Source organism: Lissotriton vulgaris, chromosome 3_1 (assembly GCF_964263255.1).
Source record: "Lissotriton vulgaris chromosome 3_1, aLisVul1.2, whole genome shotgun sequence".
In the NCBI taxonomy this organism is placed as follows: domain Eukaryota; kingdom Metazoa; phylum Chordata; class Amphibia; order Caudata; family Salamandridae; genus Lissotriton; species Lissotriton vulgaris.
In genome coordinates, this window is record NC_141689.1 from 708,502,590 (window position 1) to 708,528,819 (window position 26,230).

Here is a 26,230-nt window from a genome sequence, read left to right on the forward strand (position 1 = left end):
AGAGCTGCTCCCTTTTGCGAATCTAGCAGCTGACACAGGCCTCCCAGCTGGTCAGCTCCTGTTACATGCGTCCCTCTTGCGTACGCTTACCGCCTCCTGGGGCGACATGACAGTGGAGCCACCGATGCACACCTTTATGCAATACTTGCACGTTACGGGCAACGGCTCACACATCATACACTGGCTAGCGCAAGCCCTGCAGGCACACTCACAACCATCAACGATGCCGCTACGGGAAAAATGGGCAGCAGACAGGGGACGGGACTGGACTGACAAGGAATGGGAGATGATTATAGCTGGACCGACATACATTCCACGCAACCCCCGCTTTAAAACCCCCGCTTTCTAAGCTCTGGGACGACCTCCTTAAGACATTCCTGCGCGCCTGCCAGGAGCAAGGGATAACTTGAAGCAGCAAGCCCCGTCGCCACTACGACGACGCAAACTAACGATCACAGTGACCATAGCTGCGTGTCTCCTCCCCCCCGTGTCCATTACTTTGCATTACGGAACATCCTGCTGCACCTCGCCCTGCACCAGCTGACCCCCGACTGGAACCCACACCGATCTCTGCCCTCCCCCCCCTCTCCCTCCCCTGACCTCACTTGCTTCCCCACTTACAGAGGACTTTCTCTCCTACAGTTGTCTAGACATAGGGGACAGTTAACTCACTGGTCAAGTTCCCGACCAGACCCCCTCCCTTATTGCAGACGAAGATAACCATTGCATCATACAGCTGGCAAGAAGCGGCCCCCTTACGGAACTCATAACACCTGCCGACTGCTGAGCCGCGACAGCGCCCCAGGACTGCAGTAAGATGCGGACTCGCACCGGAACCCCACCCACATTAGGACACGACCAGGATACACAGTACACCTATAATCACCCCCCATTCTTTTCCTTTGCGACCTCCTACTTGCAACACTGGAGAGACACATATATACCGCACTACCAGATATCCTATTCTCCATACACAATGGCTGCAAGCAAGCTACGCCAAGCTTATCCGCTTGCTCCTATTCCTCAGTGAGCTATACCACCACACATCTTGCTGCACCCGCGTCGGCATTATGCACACACGTCTGAACCGCCACCTATTGACAGCACCCCCACTACCTCCTAACCACAGCGGATACCCAGATCCTCAGGGGGGACTTGAGCTCTGAACACAACAGCACTAATGCTTGACTAACTCTGCAATGTTTATGTTCATAATAAAAGATAAAATGTAGACCTATCATTTATGCAACTGAATACCAGAGTGTTGTACATACATGTCTATGGATATCGCCGCCGGACGCCCGGGTTACTGGCTAAATGGCTGTGTCATTCAATTAAGGATCCACTTGCTATATATGGCCCGACCGGCCCTTGCATGCCACGGAATGTACAATGTATGGCAACAATGTTATGCACAATAAAGGTCTTCCAAAAACAAAAAAATAAATGAATAAATAAATATATACACATATATATTTATATATATATCTAAATGTATATATTTGTATATATGTATATATACCCACACACTTACCTTGATTAAACTTAATATTTTGTTGTAACGGCCTGTGTGGTAAAGGCATATCAGTGGTAAAAAAATATGCATGTAAACCCATTACACACAAATTGATGCATGCCTGCGTGGTAAAGGCTGTTACCATGGTAATCAACCAATGCCCATGGTGCCAAAGGTACATGCATCACGTCTACACACAACACTTGATCCAGAATCGACTACTGGCTGGCCACACAGTATGTGCTCACTTTGGTCACCGGTGCCAACCATCTCCTGAGGACTCTTTTCGACCATGGCCTGGTTCTGCTAGAGCCCCCCCACCCCAATACTGATCCCGGGGCATTCTTGTGGAGGATGCCACTATATGTGCTTCTAAACTCTGTATCCCGGGACGAGATCCAAACAGAGGACCTTGAATATTTCACTAATAATGAGTACTCAATGAACACCTCAACAATGGTATGGAAAATATTTAAGATGGTTGTCCTCAGGACCTGCACTGCAAAACAGTCACGAATAATAAAGTCACAGAATACACACCTAACCCGATTGTAGGAGGGAGGATTGTCATTGCCAAATTGGTTATCCTCCCTAGGTTTCTCTGCTTGTTCATCAATATTCCCATCCCCCTCACAAGGTATTTTCTCAGGCAGATCCTCTCTACTTTGATGTCCCTGATATGGGAAGGTGAGCATGGGAAAAACTAACCCTCCCATTGTCCCAGGGAGGTTTGAGTGTGCCCGACATTAACTTATATTTTTATTGTGCCTAAGCCTAGTTTGCCAATTTTTGGTTACATCCTATGCTATTCAACCACACACCACCATAAAGGCAGATAGTGTAGACCCCTGCCCTTTTCCCAGTGAATTATATCTACCAGTCAGGTGTCCATGTGCCGTAATAGATATGGTGGCTTGCATGTTGTAGAAGTGGGATGGCCTAAATCAATGAGTCGCTATGAATTGCATTTTTGCACCCAGTGTGCCATTAGCTTGAAACCCTACCCTCCCAGTGATTCGGATGATGGGGCATGCCGTTGAGCTTGCCAATTGGGCCGTGATATGCTTGGCAGCCTTTATCCTGAGGAGTAGTTCTTCCATATACACAGAATAATGGAAGACTTCTCGCACACAGCCTTGGATTGCTCCACGCCCGAACAATAGGTTGCACTGCATTTTTCTGAAACCCTCCCTCCCGACAGTGCATGCATTGAGCAACATACACACTCATCACTTCGCAAGCTCATCACTCAACTTTACACAGGAATCTAAGAGAAAACCCGGTGATTGTGCCTGGATCTCCAAATGCTTGGGCAGCGGACATGTCCCCCCTTGCTTTGATGGAACAATGACACTATTGTTGTATCCAATCAGGCACATTGTCTCCCAATTACAAACTCAGATTGATTCATTTCAAATTCCTTCATCGGACATATGGCATATCTGCTAAACTACATGGGCTGGGAGTCGTGGGGGAGACAAGATGCCTCCTGTGTGCTGCCCTTTCAGCCAAGTTTTTGCACCTTGCTTGGCACTGCCCTTCTAAAGCGATGCTCTCGACAGACTTTTGTAGAATTGTCACCCGATCACGGGTCATTGCTTGCAAGAGTTGCCCCTGGTTGCCTAACTGGGCTACGTAGAGGAGGTCCCTTCTGAGACCCGACAACTAAGCTCAATGCTGCTTGTCTTAGCTAAGCGCAGCATGGCTATACATTGGGGCAGGTGCCCTGCCCCTCAATCAAAAACTGGTTGCAAGATGTGTCATAATGTCTGGAGCAGTTTGCAGCCTACTGCACAATTGCAGCCCAAAGACATTTGGGGCCTACAGACCATCTACTTGACAGCAGGCTGGGGCTGAGACCAAACGCGGAACACCAGCTTTGAGGGACTAGGCGAGTCCAGTCGATTGGTTATGATTATCTGTACCCTCGCCCACGCATCACTGAGCACTCTTGGACAGACTCAGCAGCAGATGGACCTTTCCTGCTCAGGGAGCCCCCGGGACATGGTTAAATGAAAAATTGCCAATGGCTTATCAGTGCTTTGCATGCTTTGCGTTGAGTGGCTACTGTTCTGTATTCCTTGGCTTGCTATGCACTATTCGAACAGATACGGGCTGTGTGCGTGCTTTTTACCCCCAGCAAAACCCGGTATTCTTTTCGTTTGTTTGTTATGTTGTAAAACTGTATTGAACAAAATAAACAAAATAAACAAAATGTCGCCTGTTGTTTCTTTTTCACTCTGAAATTAAAACACAAATTGTATTATTTAATTATTAATAACTAGTTATTATCTAGAATAAAGTAACGTAGTAAAGAACCCCATTTTTTTACAACGCTACATAGTTTGCAATACCAGCAGTACACACTTGGTCATTTTATGCGCGTGCCCTCAAAACGGAAGCATATACAAATGTTGAAGTCAAACGGCATTTACACCCAAACACACTAACACAAATGAATTTTCCTTATTATAAAAACTAGAAATATGGCACACTGAGAAGTTGTGTTGTTCATGTTCATGGCCATTTTTATTGGTTGTGTCAAAACTCAACAATTTATGTCGTCAAAACTACTCACCACGCACATGCTTAACTTTATTTTATTTTACTAATTTTATTAAAGTTGTGAAATTTCTTTAAACTTTTGATACTCTAAGTCTAAATGTATTGTCCGATTTTCTACAGCCCCAACTTCATCTCCTCGTATGTGGCAGCAAGTAGTTCATAAGCCCTGTTATCCATTTTCAGTGTTTGCTCTTTTTGTTGCATTGTTTCTATGAAGCTCTCATCCTCCTTTCTCTGTTTTGAGGACAGATCCGTCCGCCATAGGTCTTCTTCCTTTGACATTTGATTCAGAAGTTGCCGACCCAACTGTGGAGAAAATAAAGTGACTAACAGTGAATCAAAAGTGGAAGGAGATTTAATAAAGCCCAACATGCAAAAAGGACATGCTTCTGGTTTCCTCACAAAGTCGCTTTTTCATTAAGTTTCTTATGACAACTGAAGTACCCTATAAACGCTATGGCTGCACATCTCTAGGATGTATGATATCATTCAATATGGCACAATAGACTTATTTAATTGAATGCACCCTACATAAAGGTGAGTATAGCATTTACTTAACTATACCACTTCCAATATACATTATTAAGAAATAATCGCAACATATTGCAAGTGAGTTCCATGTAGCACGTGTCCCTTCTGTATATTAGGATCCAGTGGATCCATTTGATGCATTTGGAGTTAGGCACTCTGTCAATGTCCACTGTATATGAAAGTGGAAACGGAAAGCATTATGTGGAAAAATAACAGTAACATTCCTTTACCTGAAGACTTTTACAATTGCTCGCATAGTGCATGTTTCTTTCCCACTACAAGTAACATATGCTATCTGTTTGTTCTCCTCTCAATAATCCCTACACCTTTGGCTTTTGTGTCGAGCTAATTATCGGCTGGCTGCATGGTACAATATAGTGAAAAGAGGCGAATGCAACCAGAGCCCCTGTCTGGCTAGCATGTATTGAAAGTTCGAGCATGGTGTCGGGCCTGCTTAATGGCTTCATGCTCTAAGGGGGTTTTATGTGTCAGTTTCGCCTCTTCCTTAGTCCCGTTTGTGCATGGCTCCTCAGCTGTGAATATGCATATGCATAGAGGGTACAGAGCTAACTAGCAAGGTGTGCAAATTTACAATTATTAAAGAGTTATTAAACGAAAAAGATCAGAGGTGAATATTTTGGAAGTACCCTGGGAGTGTATGAGAATGCTTTTGACACTCAAGGGCCCTCTGGTATTGTAGAAGAGAAACAGTAATTTACGCAACATCCTCTGTAATGCAGATTATGACACCACTAAAAGTGTAGAGTCAACATCAAGGGGGCATTCCTGCATTCACATGGGGGCGTGGCCTAATGCAACGAGGAACCATTCTCTCCTGTGGCCATATTGCATATGCAGAAGTGGAGGGAAAGAGTCTATCAGGAGGTGCACGGACTGTACTACATAGAAGGGATGTACTGTTACTTTACCCCACTGAGGGTGCCCCTTAAAAAGAGGGAAAAATGGCCCGAGGGACCCCTCCTCCCGAGCATCTGCCCATAGGTCACTCACTGTATCCACCACTGGGGGATCTCTGCCCCCTTTAAAATGTAGGTTAGGCAGCTGCCTATCAAGTGATAGGCCAAGCAGTGGATACACACAGTCTGCGCATCTTTCACTAATGCACTGTTCCCAGTGCAGGTTGAAGCTTGTGCCTGTAGAAGAAACAGTTCCTTTATTGTGATAGGGAATCCTGTCCGGGTCTGCACCGGCACACCCAGTTAAATATGCACTTTCTGTAATATAGGCCCTACACTCTATGTTAGAACACATAAGCAATGAGGTGAGAGGGGGTGCATATGGCTACTACAATATAAATGAACCTTTGTATATTCATGTAATAGAACTAGCATTTTACTTTGAGGTTATGAACCAAAATGAGGCCTCTATAAAACTTCATTGAGAGCCCAAAAGCATTACTTGTTGATTTGAATTAGAGACATGCTTATAGCTCCCAATACTATGCTAATCCCACTAGCTATCAATATATCTAATATCAAACCCCCAATATTTCTGCTAAGCTGATTGACAGCTCAACCCCTTTGCAGAAAGGAAAGAGAACAATGGAGAGGATTGACAAATGTGTTACCCCTATTGGTATACTAGGATTAACATGTTACTCTATATTAGGATTTGCATATTACTCTACTAGTCCCATTACCTACTACTTATTTAAACGTATAAGGATTTCAATATGACTGCATATTTAGGCATATTTACTCCACACTCTAGTTTCATAAATCTATCAAAAGTAGTGTTTAAGGGTATGTGGCCTGCCGTATGTCAGTCTTTCACAATTGTGGTACTAATTATTCAGTTAGGATGAGAGTTTTGTTAGGTATTCTCAGGAATAGAGGAACTAAGTAGTGTGTACCACCTTAATTCTATGTTTAAACAAAAACACAGGTGCACCACCAAGAGACCCAGACAAGGAAAAAGAATCTTTAAATCCATGTCCACATGTATATTCTTCCAAGTTCTTCTTTTATTTTGATAAAGGTTTAAAACATGATCAGGGTGATCAAAAAACCAGCTGACGTGTTTCGTCCTTACAAAAGGACTTCTTCAGGGCGAAATAAATCTGTACACTTATTAGGGCGGTGAATGATCCAAAAAGTGAGAGTAGCCGAGGATATAGTGGATATAGTATAGACAGCTTAACTGTTCTGTAAATAGACAAAGAGAGTTCACATATGTTGAGCGAAGGAAGTGGTCCAGATAATCAAGAGATTGGTGCCACTAGTGATATCGAGTTAGTTAAAAGTTTTGATTTCTTTTGCTTTGCGTTTAAACAGCTCCTTATCTACCAAGAAAGAAAAATAATTGTATAGTCACTCCATTGTGAAATAATCCATGGTCAAACGTGAATAGGAGGGAACCAAGGTAATTGGCAAAAGTGCCACGACCGGCCAGGAACAGTCGGTATGAAAGTTCCTCACGTCTGCTCATCAGAAGTTTCAGGACAGATTGAACTAGTGAGGGAAACCCACCTTAAGTCTATGCAATTCTTTTCTATTCTATTCTAATTTCTAAAGTAGTGTGTAGCACGTTAGTCACCTTGGATACAGCACGATACAAGATTAACTTTAGTATCCATGTACGATCTACAGGAGCCGCACGCATAGGAATGTGTCACTGACAGGGAAGACAGTGTTCAACTTCTGCAAGAACTAGGAATCCGTCAAGCAAGCAGAAGAAGTGAGTCACATTACTTGAGATTGAGCGCATGCTTATTTTATTTAATTCGGAAGACATCTAGCAGGTTGCCTTATTCTTTGAGGTGGACACTTGTCCATCCCAAATAATATTTCACTTTTTTTAACAGAGAGATAAGGAAGCCATTTTATTTAGGAGAGGGGTCAGGGGTGCTGCAATTGTCAAACTAGCCAACACTAGGTTGTTGCAGAAATGCAGCTTGCTCATGACGGATGTCAATCAGGTTATGTAGAAAAAGAGTTGTTGGTAGAGTACTGTGGTATTGAGTAGCTCGGCTATAACAGCTGCAATTGAGATCAAATGAGGGCCATCACCTGTTGGAATCAAATTACACACAAAGATTACTAGTGCACCATGTGAGTGTTAGTGCACTAGGGAAGGCAGTAAGAGGAGGGAGAAAAATATGCTGAAATTGAAGACTTTCTGTTTCAGATGGCTTTAGCATTACAATGCAGAATGCCATCTACACCCTGATGACTGTAAGGCAGTCAGAAATTCTTGTATGGCGGTTGGTGGTAATTGATAAAAAAACAAATAAGAATTGATGGGTGTCTACTGTTGGCAATGGTTTGCACCTTTGTCCAAGAATGGACCCTTTTTCTTAGTCAGGGTAAGGGGGCTACACTTCTAAAATATTCACTGTTCACCCCCTTGGCAGCTTGGCATGAGCAGACAGGCTTATCTCAGAGGCAGTGTGTAAAGTACGTGTGCACACATACAGTAATATAGTGAAAACACTACAAATGGACACCACACCAGTTTAGAAAGAGAAGTAATCTTTTTCTAAACCAAACAAGACCAAAACGAGAAAAATCCACAATACAGTAATACAAATATGACTTTCAAAATGTAGAAACAGTTCTGTTCAAAGCAAATTGCAGATGCAACACGTTTCACACAAAGTATCTTAGATGCGTCATGTGCACAAACTGTCCCTGTTAAGGTGGTGCGTCGGTTCCTTACGCCCAGGAAAGGTGATGCGTTGGTTCCTTACACCCAGGGGAGGTGCTGCATTGGTGCCTTACTGCCACGCAGGGTCGGTGATGTGTTGGTTCCTTACTAAAGGGGATGTGATGCATCAGTTTCTTACTGTGTGGGGAGGTGATGCACCGGTTTCTTACTGCGGCCCCGGTGTTCTTGCAGGCGTGGCACACAGATGCGATGCATGAGGTTCAGGGATGTGTCGGTTTCTCCAGCTACGGTCCCACGATGTGTTGGTTCTTGCAGCTGCACAACTGGACCTGCGTCGGAATCGATGCGATGATCTCGGACTTTGTAGATCTGTGCACTCGATGTGGTGTGCAGAGATTTCTCAAGCTGTTGGCATGCGCTGCATTGGTTTCTCCAGCAATGCATTGGAAAGAGGCACGGTTGTGATGTGCTTCTCTTAGTTGCATTGCTTTCCCAGCACCCAACAGCAGGAACAACCTCCAGAGGCCAGAACAGCAGCATGCACCTCTTGGCAGGTCAGAACTCCCAGAAAGGAAGTTCAGGGAGAGCTGGGGGTGAGGTCTTTATATTTTGAGTCTTCAAAAACAGGAGACAAGCTCTACTTCAATCCTACAGAGATCTTCCTCAAGTAGGGGACACAGCCACTGTAGGCAAACCCCAGACAGCACACAGTAACATCTCCAGCTCTTCTCCTTGGCAAAGGTTCTTCTTGAATCCCAGAAATAATCTTTGAAGTCTTTTCTATCCCCGAGACTTCCAACAGGAGGCAAGCTCTACTTCAAGTCCTTGGAGAAAACTCTAGCAGCAGGATGATGAAAGCACAGTTGAGTCCTTCCCCAGCCCAAGACAGAAGTAAACACTGCAGGCCAACCCCAACAGCACAGGGGCAGTACTCCTCCTCCAGCTTACCCAGTTCTTCTTCCTGGCAGGTTCCTTAGTTCAGCAGTAATCTAAAGTTTAGGGGTCTAGGCCCCACTTTTATAGGACAAATGCTTTTGTTCTCTGGTAGCAGAGAAGCTCTTTGCCTGGCCAAAACCAGTTCTGTCCTCTGTGATGCAGCGGCCCAGCAGGAGGTGGAGACAGTATTGTCCAAGGCAGACAAGGCCCATTCAGGTGTGAATTAAATATCCTACCCCTACTCTAAATGCCGCCCAGGTCTATTCAGCCTAGAACTGACTCATCCAGAAAAGGCAGGACACACATCAACCCCCCCACCCTGGTGGCCGTCTGAGAGAATGCACATCCCCAGCCCCTGTCATTCAAAAGCCAACAGTCAACCACATACCAGCAGAGGCACACAGAATGACTAAGCAAGAAAATATCCACTTTCTAAAAGTGGTATTTTCAAACACACAATATAAAAATCATCTTTACACCATGAGGGAACACTATTCCTCTACGACAAGATGATGTCGGGTACTACTGTGTGCACTGAGCAGCTATCAGTTCAAAATAAAGTACTCAACTATTGATTCTATACCACGACACGCTCAACTTCATAGGGGCGCATTCCGGATTTATCGGGCCGGGAGCCTGGTGTACGTTGCGGTCTCTGACGTTTTGCACTGATCATGGCGCAATGTAGTATTGGAAAGACTGGGACTTTTTTGGAGAGACATTGCGGGACTAGAAGGGAGCAATAGATTGCCATGAAGAAGTTTATGCCAAATTTGCTTGGAATGTACTCCACGATAGTCTGGAAATTGGATTGAATTGAAGGAATTGGAGGATTGGAAGGTCATAAGGAATTACGAGCGGAGACTCAAATTGAAATTAAAATTGATTAGAACCACGAAGTATAGGAGGAAGACTTTTGAATTTAATGCCATGCTCATTTGGAACTTGGGTTGAGGATTGGAAGGTTTGAGAAAAATATACTAGTGGAAAATTACAGTGGAATTAACATTTTCTAAGCCCTGATGATGTACCAAATGGGGACGAAACGCGTTGGCTGTTAACTTTGTTGTATTAATAATATTACTGTTGCATGGAAGCTAACTGACATCAACATATTGTTCTGAATAAAGAAAACGAACCATACAACATTCGCCTGGAGGATTACTTCTTGGAAATTGGCATCACAATATACCATGAGGGAACACCCTCCTGGTGTTCCCTCATGAAGGCAACCAGGACATTGGACCCTACACCCCTCCCATTACTCTGGGACCTATCTGGGCCACCACAACCTTCCCCTACCTCACTTGGTGGGAGAAAACCTGAGCCACCTCCTTCAGGATCACCCCATATGCTTCTTCAGACCCTCTGGAATCCACCAAGGAGAACCGCTCTCACTGCACCTCTCATCTAAAGTCAGTAGAGTGTCCCTTCCACTACTAGGAATATGATCCCCTGTGCCAGTTCCCCAATCCACTTCAGGGACACTGAGCATCACTGGAGTTACCTCATAAACCTGAACCCCCTGGTGTGTGTCAACCCTCTCCTTCAAATCAGGTTCCACATCTTTGGCTGTGTGTACTACTCCCTCAGCAATAGATAACACCTTTTTGCTGCCACCATCTGAGCTGGACTCCACCTCCAGCCCAGCCAAGCTCACTTCATGAGCTACACACATTTCCTTTTCTTGCATTAAGGGCCTCATGGCTTGAGCCCTGTCGAGCTCCTCATCAAGCTCCCAATGATGAAGCATGACACCTCTTGGGGTGTGTGAGGGCATCACGAAGAAAGACCTGTCTTCCCCACTGTCCTTACAGGAACTGCACACTCCTTTCTAGTTCACTACCAAACTGTGCACAGACACTGTGGTGGCAGCTCTGAGTTACATTAACAGGCTGCTCATGTCAGTGGCACAATCAGTGCTGCATGCCCACTTGTAGCATTTGATTTACAAGCCCTGGGCACACACAATGCACTGTACTAGTGACTTATCAGTAAATCAAATATGCCAATCATGGAATCACCAATCCATCATAACAATTTACAGGGGGAGCATATGCACTTTAGCACTGATCAGCAGTGGTAAAGTGCCCAGAGTCATAAAACCTACAAAAACAAGTCAGAAACAGAAGGCCAAAAAGCAAAATGTCTGGGGATAAACCCGCTGGACAGGCCAGGTCTAACATGATCATTGCTAAGATACTGTCAAATGCCAAATAGTAATTTATCGCTCAGGGTGGTGGTGCAAAGTGCACATAAGAGAGAGAAAAGATTGAACCACATCTAGGAGTGTTAATGGGAAGTGTCATGAGTAGCAGAAGGCAGCAAATGAGTGATTAAGATAGGACGGGAAACAATGCTGAGCAATGCTGGTAACATAAATAGAGAAATACGTAATTAGTAGGGCTTGTTGATACTGTCAAATTCTATAGAGAGGTAGAGTAGAACAAGGATAGGGAAGGTGGTTATTTTTTGGCAACAATACAAAAGCAGTCATATAAGTGAGGGAGTCTTAGTAGAGTGAATTTAGTGGAAAGCATAATGTAAGGAACAAGGAAGGCTATTAGATTACAGATAACTAGTGAGCTAACAGGTCACTTCATGGAGATCTATATTATTACCAAAAGCAACATGGTGCTGATGCAAGAAACTATTTTGAGCACTCTCTCATTCCTATGTACATATTGATGATGTTGAGAAAGCTAATGAGAAACAACAAAAGTAATTTTGAAAGTCTGTGTCAAGTGTTGCAAAATTTGAGGACATCGTTACAGAGAAACAATAAGAAAGAGTATGACAAAGTATATCATCAATCCCATTACAGAATCCATATCTGTTGGACCAGCATACCAATGGCAAAGAGGTGTCACTTACTGATGTGGATAGGAAAAGGTAAACCTATATGGCAATATCAAATCCTAGGAACATGTCAATCACAGATACAGTGGTCAGGCATTAAGGCAATGAGAGAATTTTGATGACAGTGCCATTCAGACTCAGATGAATCCTTAACTATCTTAATGATTGAGCATTCTGGTCTTTTTTTACATATAGGTCTAGCTGGGCAATATAAAAGGACATTAGTAGGAGAGGAGTTTTGTAGATTACACATAGCAGAGATTTAGTAATGGAAATGTATCATATATTTGAAGCAATGTTGAAGGCCTCCAGTGGTAACAATCTTTTGATCAGAGTACAAAGTTCCTGGCAGATTTTGACATGATATTATGTTGACTTTATTTTCTAGACACTGATGGTTTAGTACAGGTTTGCCACATGTCTGGTAGTGGAGCCCAGTGCATTAAGGTTTCTGCTGGAAACTTCCTTGGTTATCCTGGCCAGTATGAGTCATGGTATCATAGAATGGCTTTCCTATAATGATGATCTATTTAAAGATATTAGAGACAGTTTAATTCATCTTTGCAACTGTCTACGACAGGCATCAACTGGACCCTCCTTCTAGTATCAGTGGCCTCTAATATGACAGTTGTGTAAGGAGATTTAGACAGTTCTTTGGTATGAAATATAAAACGTTTTTCTAAAGGTGGAAGTTTTATTTACAGTTGAAGAAAAGTCTGTTCAATGTTGATTCTACTGTAGTAGAGAATAGGGCTGGAGCAATATGCAGTGTCAAAGGCAGATATCAATTATAGACTGGTGGGGGTGTGGCTTGGTAAGATGGCCGCTAGGACATGGACTTCACAGCTCCCATCGTGGCCCATCTACATCCTCAATCATCCTGTATCTGTGCTGCTCGTGGAACCACCTAACTTACCGCAGCTACTCAATGGAAAACTGCTGATGACATCCGGGGCGTTGAAGGGTTGGGAGTCGCTGTAAATCATGTGGGATTGCTGCGGCATGTGATCCGCCTCTTGACGTTCTGGTGAGGGCCTGGGTATGCAGCAATGCTTGCCCGGCATTTTCTGGACTGCAGATCTCCTGAGATACTACTGAGGCCTCCGAGGGCGGTGTTGCCTATCTGCCACAGTCCACTGAGAGGAGAGGACTTGCAGACCCGGGGCGAGCTGCAGAGTGGCAGCAGTGGCTAGGCAGCTGGCGAGAGGAGACATCAGAGTGGTGAAGAGGCTGTGCGAGATACAGCAGCCTGGGAGCGTGAGGCGGCTGAGAGGCCAAGGATGCCACAGGTGCTTCCTGTATATCAGGGGAGCTGCTGCCTGACCAGCTCAAGGAGGGGGAGAGCCGCTAGACTTTGAAGCCCCGGTGGGGCCTGATTCGATCCTGAGAGCAATTCGGGAAATTGGAGGAGGGGTCTGCGGCCAGCCTGATGTGGGGCATGCTGACTGGCCCCCCATCCTATTATTTATAAAAAACTTTTTAGAGTTTTATATAGCACAAACTAGACCCAAAGATTTTGGGTATCAGAGCGCTTTACATGAGCACCAGTTTCTTTTACAGATGGACACATTAAGTTTTGTTAGGCACAGGGAAATTAAGTAATTTGCCCAGAATCAGAGGATGCTGAGCGTCATTGCAGAGATTCGAACCCAGTTCCCCAGCTTCAAGGCCGGCAGCTCTAGTCGTGAGGCTACATCCTCCATTATTGAACTGCAGGGAAGAGCTTAGCGGATTTAGGCCTAGCGAACCTCCTTCCTTGCGTCGATGCCTGAGACAGCCTGGCAAGTATAGTCCCTGAGTGATCTGCATCCCCTGGATTCTGGTTGGTGCCGACTGGGTCTGCCGGAGGGCAGTAGCTAAATGAGAATCCTGACATAGCGGAGTGTCCTATGCTGTGAAGGCTTGCCTCTGTGTTGTGAATAAAACGGCGATAAGGTAAGCATTAGCTGAAGACATGCTATTATCCCTTTATAGTATTTTTCCCGCTCATACTTGAAAGTACGGCCGGACTCCATTTTGTTTTCCGGCTTCCATCTTGTAGGCTACATTTCGCCATGTGCTCGTCACGAGGCAAGTCCTACCTCACTGACCGTCACCCCTGGAGTTTGCCCAGCAACAAGCTATAAATAGTTCTAGCTTATCTAGCGCATGCCCAGTCCATGTAACATCTGTTTCTGCTTAGAGGGGATCGGAATGTGCATTCGGAGGGCTTCATGAACAGTTAACTCCACCCATGTATTGATCATGCTTGAGAAATGTCCTTATATGGTTGCAAATCATACTTTTGAGTTGTAACCGCCCACTTATGAGCCCCTTCTTTGTGTATAAAAGGGGACCGCATGTTCGTGTTCTTTGTGCTACCTTGTACAATACTGTAGAGTGTTGTGTGGGCTGTAGTAGGTTTATTAAACTATGTTTTTGTATTTCCAGTTTCCGTGCCAATTTCTTATGTAGTCTGAGGACTTAGCGTACAGAAAGGCGAACCCATTCGCACTCGCAGGCCTTGCTGAGACCTGTTTTCATCAATTGGCGCCCGTCACGTGGGGCTCATCGACGACTCGGATGCTCGAAGGACTGGTCGTGACGAAGGTTTGGAACCTTGCCGGGGATGTGATCACTGCCAGCAGCACCTTTAGTCCTGACATCCCGAGGTATTCTTCCTTCCCTTCCGATCTGACCATCTGGGTGGCGCCGGTCATCGACTGAGACCTCTTCTGTCGGTTTGCCGCGTAGTGGCCGTTTGGGCGAATTCGGAACTTGGCAGTTGGAATCTGGACGCTCTTGATTGGTAAGAATCGTTGTACGATGCTTGCTCCGAGCCTTAGTCTTGTTTGGCAAGGCAGTTTTATACGCTTGCCCCGACTAATTTGATTGATTGTTTGGTAATGACTAGTCATGTTATTGATCCTGTGAGAGTCATATAAGAGTTGCAACCCATATAGGCAGGCAATGTGGGGATATTTCTCCTGATCTGTGAATTTGAGCGGCGCAACGTTTAAGTGCCATTTAATTATAACATTGCATATTCTGCATTATTTCTAGACATGCCTGTTTTTAGCGTACTCCGTAAGTGGTGCTGCTGTTTTGGAAATGACCGGTTGGTACTTGAAGAATCACAGCCGGCTCCCCCAGAGGGGACGCCCAATAGAGACATGTACGTCAAATTTGGCCTTTCCCCCATAATGTACAGCACGTTATGGAGGAAATATACAAAGAAGGATCCTGAGTTGCAATGGCCAATGTATGGATAGTTTGATTTGAGGAAGATTGAGTATGTGGAACAGTGAATGTGTAACTGGAGAGTGCGACAAGATATGTTTGAATGTATACGAATGTGGGTGAAAGAGGTGTGAGAACGTGAGAAGCGTGAGCAAGCACTGATTGAGAAAGAGCAGCGAAAGAGTGAGCGTAAAAGGCGCATGAGATGAAAAAGCGAGAAGAAAAGGAATTAGAAGAGAAGCAGGAGAGAGAACGTCGGTTGCAAATATCTAGCCAGTACACTGTTCGTCAGCCTCTCTATCCTGTCCTTAATAAATTGGATGATGATTTTTCGTTATTAGATCGTTCACCACCAAGATTCTAGGCCGCCCGACCAGAAGAGGGATACGCGGTCTATGTTATCGACCGATCGTTTGGCTGATCTTCGTAAGATTGCTTATCGGGTCACCAAAGATACTATTCCCCTTGCCGATTTGTTGACAGAGCTTGAGACATGGGAAGATAGGGAAAGATTATATTTTGTTGGGTTTCTTTCTGGTGAAGTGGTGTCAGCCTTTCGGAAATATTCTGATGTTCTTGAACTAGCGGATGTGATAGCTGATGCAAAGGAACTGCGTAAAGGTCTTTTTCTTTCTCCCCAGGTGCCCAATGCAATTTGACGGCTATTTGCGTTACGGGATGAAATGTTTCGGCTCCGGGATGAAGCACGGAAACGGAAGGCTGGCGACGAGCCATCAAATCTGGCTGGCAGCGGGAAGCAGTCATCCATCTTTTATTTATATAAGATCGATGCAGTGCATATTAAACCAATGCGGGAGGCGGCGCCTTTGTACGTTCCCCCTGAGGGAGCGGGTACTAGTACGGATAGAGGGTCTCCTGATGCTCAAGGGTATTTGATCTATAATTGGGTTTATACTCCTTTGAATAGGGCAGATGTTATGGCATTGAAAGCAGCATTACCTGATCCTCGAAAGAATCCCGCAGCCTTTTATGAGGAAGTTGAGGGGGCTTTGAATTCTTGTACTATGGCTTTGGCCGATATTGATTTGTTCTTCGGGCTTATATTACCACCAGATATGTGGATGTCAATACGAAAGGTTGATGATCTTCCAGCATTTAAAGCTCGATGGGCGGATCTTGAGGATGAGGGCAGGGAGAGAAAACCAGCACAGAAGCCGCCCCAGTCGATTTTAGATCTTCCTACTGCTATTGTAACTAAATTAAAAACGCGTATTCCCCCTAAAAAGATTGATTGGACTATGTTAGCGTCCTGTAAAAAGAAAGTAGATGAATCCGTTTCGGATTTCTTCACGCGGTCTGAGAAAACGTTCCATGATTTTAGCGGTCAGTCGCTCACGGTCGATACGGGTCGACATCTCGTTGTTGATAAATATGTCTTGAATTTATTACCAAGTATAGCAGCTCGATTAAAAGCGAGTGAAAGTTCTTGGACGACTTCGACACCTGCATCCCTCCTGACGATGGTTCAGTATTACGAGCGTCAGGAACTAGAAGCAAAGGGGAGTGAGGAAAAGAAATCTAAAGATCTAAAAACGAAGGTTATGTTAGCGCAAGTATATGGGCCGCCTCGAAGGAATAACGATAGGGGCGGCAGACATTTTTCTAACTCTCCTTCAGGCCGTACTGACTTGGCCCGGGATCAATGTACGTATTGTAGACAGAAAGGCCATTGGGCGAATGAGTGCCCGGTGTTGCGTGCACAGCGCCAGGAGCGTGGGCAGGGGTCTATAAGGGGTAGAGGAAATTTTTCAGGCCCTAGAAATAACACGAATGACCGAGCTAGATTTGATTCTAATGTGCGACCCCGAGATGGGTCTAATGTTTTTGATCAACAAAATCAGTACCAAATGTCTGACTATACACCTCCCGAGCAGCATGATTCGCAGTATGCATAGGATTGCGTAGGATGGGGTAAGGAACCAGTTGAAGTGCCAGTAGATCAGGGGGGTCCTTATGTTACAGCACATGTTTTGGGCTCTACTGATAGGTTCCTGGTTGATACAGGAGCTACTCGTAGCGCTTTGTCCAAAAAATCCGTTCTGAGGGATCTCCTGTCTGGCTCAACAATTACGTTGATGGAACGCCTTCTGTTAGCCCACTATCACAACCTCTTGCACTTTATGTAGATCAGTTTGCTGCACCATGCCCATTCCTACTTTCCCCAAACACTCCTGATAATATCGTCGGTCTGGATATGCTCAAATATTTTCGGGCCACGATACGGTCCTCCAATGGAGAGGGTGTACATGATCACCATAGAGGCTGCATTGGCCTCTTTGCCTGAATCTTTGTGGGCCACGTCCGATACCGACGTGGGACAGATGATTACCCTCCGGTGCACATCAGTGTAAAGGAGGGAGCTGTGCTGCCACGCCTGCCTCAGTATCGGATTTCACAGGAGGGGGAGGAGGCGCTCATACAGACAGTGCAGGACTTGATTAAAGTAGGGGTGGTTGAAGAAGTTCCATATAATGTGTGTAACAGTCCTATACTACGGATTTTGAAAAAAGATACTGACACCAGGATTTATCGATTTATTATTGATTTGAGGGAGGTCAATAAGATTGTGATACCTCAATACCCAGTGGTTTCTGATATCACGACACTTCTTACTTTGGTCCCACCAACTGCAACAACGTTCTCTGTTATCGACTTGAAGAACGCTTTCTTTTCGATCCCTATTCATCCTGACAGCCGATATCTTTTCGGCTTCACGTTGAATAATAGATCGTACAGATTCTGTAGAGTTCCCCAAGGCTATATTGAGAGTCCCAGCATTTATAGTCAGGCATTGAAACGACAATTGGATTCATTTGTTTTACCCGACGGTGTGGCGCTTATACAATTTGTCTATGACATCTTGTTGGCTGCCGACACCCCTGAGCAATGTGAAGAATGCACTTTGTCCTTACTTACATTTTTGGCATCTCACAATCACAAAGTATCGAAAAAGAAACTGCAATATTGTAGACCAAAGGTAACCTACTTAGGTCACCTTTTGTCTAAGGAGGGGCGTGCACTCACACCAGATCATATTCAAGCCATTTTAGACACACCACTACCCTCCACGCAGAAAGAAGTTCGAGCCTTTTTGGGTCTCACCTCCTTTTGTAGACAGTGGATATTAGGGTTTTCATATATAGTTAAACCACTGTTAGGGTTGTTGACAAAGGATACCCCGGTTCCCCTTCCATGGACGGATGAATGTGAGAATGCTTTTCACCAATTACGTCAGGCCCTTTGTTCGGCACCACTATTAGGCACCCCTGACTACACAAAGCCCTTTACATTGTATGTGCATGAGAGAGATGGATGTGCGTTATCAGTGTTAGTGCAGATGCACGGAGATAAGCAGCGCCCTTGTGCATACTTCTCGGCAGTACTTGATCCTGTTGCCCGAGCGTTGCCTGGGTGTTTTCGCTCAGTTGCGGCGACAGCTGTGTCAATACGCCAGAGTGAAGGGATAGTCTTATCTCATAAGCTGTTGGTGTTGGTCCCCCATGCTGTTGATGCCCTTTTGAATCAGACGAAGACGCAGCATTTAACTAGTGCTCATCTGACAGGATGCGAGCTGACATTGTTGGCTCCTCACATAACGTTGAAGAGATGTGCAACACTGAATCCAGCTACGTTGTTGCCCTTTCCAGCGACTCAGTCTGAGGCGCAAGAGACGCATGACTGTGTCTTTGTGACCGAAGAACAGACAAAGGGTCGTATTGATTTACAATATACGCCCTTTACAGATGTGGATGGAGAGCTGTGGGAGGATGGGTCCTGTTTAAAGTTACCAGATGGAACCACTTCCGCAGCATATGCAATTACCACATTACACACGATAGTGGACACAGCACGCATACCACAGAAATCAGCTCAGGCAGCAGAACTGATAGCGTTGATACGAGCTTGTGAGCTTAGTGCAGGATTATGTGTGAATGTCTACACAGATAGCCGCTATGCTTTCGGAGTAGCGCACGATTTCGGCCTGCTCTGGAAGGAAAGGGGCTTTTTGACATCACATGGAACTCAGATCATGTATGGAGAATTAGTACAACAGCTTTTGACCGCACTGACGCTCCCTAAGAGAATAGCTGTAGTAAAATGTAGTGCACACAAGAAAGTGACAGACAAAGTGGGACAAGGAAACGCTTTTGTAAATCGAGTGGCACGTGAAACTGCGATGCAGCCTGGCTCCACTTCGATGTATGTTGTGAAGTCACAAGCTGAACGGTGGCATGATGCCAGGGAGAAGGTACTAGAAATGCAAAAGACTGCTACTGAGAAGGAACGAGAGCAATGGTCCAAAGATGGAGAATTGGATGATGAAGGGTGTTGGAGGAATAAGCAGATGGATGGGTGGAAGTTACCCACGGCCGTCGTACAACCTATGGTTCAGATGGCACATGGGCTAGCACATGTTGGAGCTTCGGCAATTGTGAAATTGCTTACGCAAGTATGGGAGCATCCAGAGATTGCTAGCACAGCTAAGAGAGTGGTACAGACTTGCATGATTTGCCTTAAATACAATCCAGGAAAAGGGACACGAACTCCAGCAGGAGGATTTGCAACACCCACTGCACCTTTTGAAGTATTGCAAATGGATAATATTCAGCTGGAACGCTGCAATAATCTGAAGTACGTCCTGGTTGTGGTTTGTGCATTCAGTAAATGGATTAAAGCATACCCTACTAAGGACAATACTGCAATGACTACTGCTAAGGTGCTTCTGAAGGAATTCTTTCCTCATTTCGGTGTTTGTAGATTACTGTGGAGTGATAACAGGCCCCATTTTGTGGCAGACGTTATTAAGTATGTCCTGAAGGGATTAGGCATTGTGCAAAAGTTCCACGCAGTGTTCCACCCTCAATCAGCAGGGTTGGTAGAAAAGTATAATGGCGCGCTCAAATTAAAGATTGCGAAAATACAGGCCTCCACTTCTCTGACTTGGCCAGATGCTCTGCCTTTGGCGTTGTTGTCTATCAGATCGGTATCACACTCTCGGATGGGCTTAACGCCCTATGAGATAGTATTTGGGCGCCTAACCGAGTTCAGTGTATGATGTACCTTGTGTTTTAATGAATGACTATTTGGCACAATTAACTGATAGCTTGGTTTCCATTCATCAACAGGTTCGATAAGCACTCCCTGATCGGTCCACAGGAGAAGGTCATAATCTCCGGCCTGGTGAATTTGTCCTCGTGAAATCGCTTGGGAGGTCGAACAGTCTGGAACCGAGATGGTGTGGCCCTGAACAAGTCCTCCTAGCCACGAGAACAGCAGTACGGGTGACGAATCGCAAAAATTGGATTCATTCGATACACTGCCAGAAAGTGCAACCTGATCTGGTGGAATCTGCTGTACTGACTGACCATCGAGATATCCTGACTACGGAGAGAGGCCGCGCTGTGGTACATGACGATACTGAGGAGTTCTTCCCGGACCAAACAACGCCTGCATCGAAAAGATACAATCTGCGTCCAAGGAAAGAATCTGCAATTGTATAAGAAGTTGTCAGAACGGTCCCTAGGTTTGTGAAACGGAGAGCCAATGAGGCAAGGGAGGGGGATCAGCCAGGCATTAGAGTAGCGACACCCGTCTTGGCCCGATGGTGAAGAAAACAACGGCTACCTCAGGGGTAAGAGTTCTGACAACACTTTAGTTTCAGGAAGATACTGTGTACCTTGCTCGAAATGGACAAACTAAAGATTTTTGGTTCTGTAGGATTCATTCTCATCATAGCAGTCATCGCTACAGTCATGTGGTTTGTTGAGGAGAAAGCTCCTGCCCGTGAACTGTATGTTGTTTCTACTCCAGTCCCTGATGAGCACTTTTTCTATACACTCCCATATCAAGAGCTGAAACATCGACAGACCTATTTGAATAACACTTTCATTCAGATGTTGCATCATGCCCACGTTGCTACAAAGGCCACAGATTGTTGGATATGTGGGATGATGCCAGCGCATCAAAAGAAAGGGGGAACGCCATTCATACCGCTTCCCTTTTCTCACAATGGCTCTTGTAGAGCATGGTACACTTTGCTTTTTGCTACAAGGAAGCCTACCGTAGGACGATTGATTTTCAAATTGAATAAGGAATGCCATCAAGATAAAGACAGCTATCCACAAGCTAATGGAACTATATGGGAGTGGGAAGAGTATCGACCGGACAATGAATCGACTCCTTATATCTTCACAAACACTAGAGACACTGTTGGACAAGAGAAGTTTGTGATTTCTGTGGCCCAAGCACAAGCTGATTTATGTGTACAAAGTGTAGGCCATATTCCTGTAGGTGTTAGTGATTGTATTGTTGTATTGAACATTGATGGCCTGAACAACAGTACTTTCCGTGCTTCACATAACACCTATTTTGTATGTGGGAATAAGGGCTATTATCGATTACCAGCTGGATGGTCTGGAGTATGTTATGTATCGTTTCTATTGCCACCTGTATTTTTGGCACCTGCATCATATCATAAAGATTTGAAGTTGTTGAATAACGTAACAGTAAACAGATTTAAATGGACTTTATCCATAGATGATGTTGATCAGACGGACACTAGTCTGCAACAGTACATAGACTTCAATTTAGGATTGTTTTTCTTTGTGGGCGCTGCTCTGAATAGCAGGAAAATACAGTGAGTGACAAGAGTAGTGGAAGCTATTACTAATCAAACTGCAGCAGCTCTTGGGAACCTTACTGAAGAGCTACAAATTACTAGGATTGTTGCGTTGCAGAACCGAATGGTTCTCAACGTTATGTTAGCAGATAGGGGTGGAGCCTGCAGAATTATTGGAAGTAGCTGCTGTGTTTTCATACCTGACCATACTCCTTCTGTGTATAAAGCCATTAACAAATTGCACAAAATTGCAGCTGATATACATCAAGAAAATGGATCTTGGACATTCTCTGGGTGGTTCTAGACCCTGATTTCCACATGGGTTGGAAAGTTCTTACTGGGCTATGCATAATTATTGCCGCATTATTCACCTGCTGTGTATGCATTCAATGTAGCCCTATGATATGTTCGTTATGTGTTTCACTTTGTGTGCCCAATAAACAAGCTGTTGCAGATGCTGCCCATAAGAAAACTATAACTAGAGAGATAGCGGATATGATGAGCATCGATATAAACGATGACTATTTAGATTATCCAAGAAAACCGAATGTCTTCAGCAAATGCTGAAAGGGTCGTCTGTTGTAAATAAAACGGCAATAAGGTAAGCATTCGCTGAAGACATGCTATTATGCCTTTATAGTAGTTTTCCCGCTCATACTTGAAAGTACGGTCGGACTCCATTTTGTTTTCCGGCTTCCATCTTGTAGGCTACATTTTGCCATGTGCTCACCACGAGGCAAGTCCTACCTCACTGACCATCACCCCTGGAGTTTGCACAGCAACAAGCTATAAATAGTTCCAGCTTATCTAGCGCATGCCCAGTACATGTAACATCTGTTTCTGCTTAGAGGGGATCGGAATGTGCATTCGGAGGGCTTCATGAACCGTTAACTCCACCCATGTATCGATCATGCTTGAGAAATGTTCTTACATGGATGTAAATCATACTTTTGAGCTGTAACCGCCCACTTATGAGCCCCTTCTTTGTGTATAAAAGGGGACCTCATGTTCGTGTTCTTTGTGCTACCTTGTACAATACTGTACAGTGTTGTGTGGGCTGTAGTACCACCTTTAAAGGTTTATTAAAGTATGTTTTTGTATTTCCAGTTTCCGTGCCAATTTCTTATGTAGTCTGAGGACTTAGCGTACAGAAGGGCAAACCCTTTCGCACTCGCAGGCCTTGCTGAGACCTGTTTTCATCATCTGGTGAGTGACTGACTGGGGACTAGGGCATATTGACGCTCACATCGGGTGCTGAACCGTAGATGATGAGGCTTGGAGCCGTCTCCCCACATTGTGGTTCCTGGAACTAATTCATGACATATGCTAACATGGTTTGGGCAGATAGAGGTAGCCGTGGAAGCCTTCAAATTGGTGCTGAGTCTTCGCATACTGGAGTGACAGTTGAGTGGGACACACTTCAGAGCGCTATTGCCCCCCACCTTTTGGGGGCAAAGCATGAGGAAGGACAGGCTGCAACCTAATGCTCAGCAGACAAAAATGAATCAATTCACGATGCCGGCATTGGGCACTGTGGGGACCCCCACCTCTGACTGAACTGGGGGTCTGCAGGAGCCACAGGGCTACATTACTGCTCAGAATCTGGCAGCTATTGAGACATCAAGCACAAATGTTCAGGCTAAAATTGAAGCGGTCTCACAGGATGTCAATTTGCTGAAGGAGGACATCCGTTTGCGAATTGGTAACTGGCCACTGAGAAAAATGTGACTAAGCTGCAGGAGAACATTGCTGCCCTGAGGACGACGATAAACAATCTCTCGGCAAGGGCTCTAGAACGCAAAATTAGTGTTGAGGATGCAGAGTGGTGCTCTCAGCTCTTTATTGTTTTGCTTGCTGTCTTCCTGGAGTGATGGGTTACCTCAGCAATACCGTCTACAAAGCTATCGCCACTCTTTGCGATTGAGAGGGAGCACTAAGCCCTGGTACTGCAGCTGCAACTGGGTGCACCACCTTCCACAATGATCACTAAAATCCTCAAATATGGAGATAGAAATGCCATCTTGCAGGCGGTCCGACAAATTGGAGATCCTACATTCAAGAATCATGTGATCCAAATCTTCCCTAATTACACACGATAAGTGTAGAAAATGGAACTGACATTTAGGAGACGCATTTGGCACTAAGGTATATGTTACTCAACCCAGCAAAGATGAAAATATTCCATAAGGGCTGCATGCAGTCCTTTACTACAACTGAGGCCATGTGGTATGGGATGTAGGTACGTGGGGACAGCCGAATACTTAAGGCGGTGCCCCGTGGGTCGAGACCAGGTGCAGCTTCTCCATTGGAACTGAGCAGCGTCGCCCCACTTATGTGCCCCCCAAAGCCCCAGGGATAAAAAATAAAATGGGAAATAATCACCATCTTATTTTTTATCGTCCCATCCTGAACCAAGTGTCAGGACGGGTCAGTGCCTGCTCAGTGATCAGGGCAGAAGGGTGGCCAGAAAGCTGCCTTTTGCATTTGTTTAAAGTGTGCATGTGTCTTTGGCCGGTCGTCTTGAGATGGCCAGCCTCACATGTGCTCTTTAAACCTTTCAAAGCAGCTGTCTTGAGACAGCTAAGTTGAGAGCAAATTCAAACATCCATTACCTTCGAGAGTGGCAAAGGAAGCCACTCCCACCAATCAGGGCACTGCTCACATAACGGTTAACAGCACGTGAGCAGTCCTGGATGGGTCAAGGGAGTTTGCTGGGGCCTACACTGCATTCCCAGCAGCAGACGAGGTCGGAATGCAGAGGACATTGTCACCGTTTTCAGGCTCGGTAAGTGCATTTCTTTTTTCTTTTGTTTTTTAAGTTACGGGCCGCCGCTGGCCTGGATGCATCCTGGTGGGGAGCACGAGGAACAAGAGACGGTTCCTGCGCCCACCGCCCCCTTTTAAGAGGGGGCAGTGGGACCACCAGGCGGGAGGCTGGTCTAAACCTGTGTCCCCCAAACGTCCGGCGTTTTGTGTGAACCGGAAGCACTAAAAGTGCTTCCGGTTTACTGGCGGGGTCTGGCGTGACCGCCATATTGGTGGCGAGTGCTAGATAGCGCTTGCCTTGTGTAATCTCTGTAGACAGGGTGTACATATGCCAATGTTGCAGGAGACACACCTGAAAGAGGGAGAAACACAGAAATTACATAATTAATGGAGGGGTCAATTGTATTCTGCCACATACTCTAACAATGCTCAGAGATTTATGTTCTGCAACGCAGGTCCTTTCCTGATCCAGGGCATTAAAGCAGATATCGAGGGGAGATACCTATCAATGTACGGATTTCTTGATGCCATGGCGGTGTCTCTCCTGAATGTGTTTGCTGCCAATACTAATGATTGGGGATTCTTTCTTGGGCTAGAGCGGGGTTGCTTCTTTATATTGGGAGCTCGCTCATATGGGCGGGTGATAGTGGAGGGATGGGATGGCAGGTGGGGGAACAACTAATGCAAGTGCATCCTCCTAGATGTGACATGGGTTATTGCCATAGGGAATCCAACAAACTGATAGGAATGTAGATTGTGCAACAATTGCGCTGTTAGGGAGAGAGCGGTATGTCTGAGGGGAGGAGGGAGGTGGGGCTAAGGGGGGGGACCGGGGAAGGGGGCGAATAGATTCGGAGAGGGGGGTTGCGTTCTTCGCTCTCTGGCAAGGTGGATTGATGAAGACAATGTGCGAATACTCCTGGGATAGGATGGATTGACCCCTCAGGTCTAAGACGCAATTCGGATGGGAAATGATTCCTGCATCTGATGAACACTTTCCCTTGTATAAAAGGAGATAAAGGTATGGACGATCTAGTGTGATGCAGGACTATAATTTATTGGAATCTTACGGAGCTGTATAATTACGTGATCATATATGATGCCCGTACGATCATGGGAATGTTATATTTGTGACACATGAGAAAATTGAATAAAATCTGTTTAAAAAAAAAATATATATATATATGGGCAGGTGATTTTAACTGTGTCCTAGATGGACAGACACCACCTCTTGACTGCTTACCAAGCCCATTATGGCAGTAAAACTGAGATCCATAATGGAATGAGTGAATTGCAAAGATATCTGGCGGGAGACACATCCAGGCATGAGAGAATTTTTCTGTTACACCCCACCGCATGACATATAGAGGTGCCTTGATAGGTTTCTGGTGACTGTAGAGTTAGATACTAGTGTAGTGGATGTGTTGTTTTTGGGAAGGTTTCTCAAGGACAAAGCAATGCTGTTTTTGAAGTGGGGAGCAGGAGGACCCAGACTGACGGTGCCAATGTGGCGCCCCAGACCAGAGACACTGGGAGATGCCCTGTACCTGGAGGAGCTCCAAGAAGTACTG

The 26,230-nt window shown here is 45.3% G+C and overlaps 1 protein-coding gene across 1 annotated transcript in view; it reads right to left on the reverse strand.

Annotated features, from left to right (window-relative positions):
* Positions 1 to 4,028: 4,028 nt before the first annotated feature.
* TMEM232 (transmembrane protein 232) overlaps positions 4,029 to 26,230 on the reverse strand; it is an 843,610-nt gene continuing 821,408 nt past the window's right edge. The window contains exon 14 of the mRNA XM_086963014.1: positions 4,029 to 4,387. Coding sequence (XP_086819140.1) covers positions 4,196 to 4,387 — 192 coding nt within the window. The 3' untranslated portion in view covers positions 4,029 to 4,195. The remainder of the gene's footprint in view (positions 4,388 to 26,230) is intronic.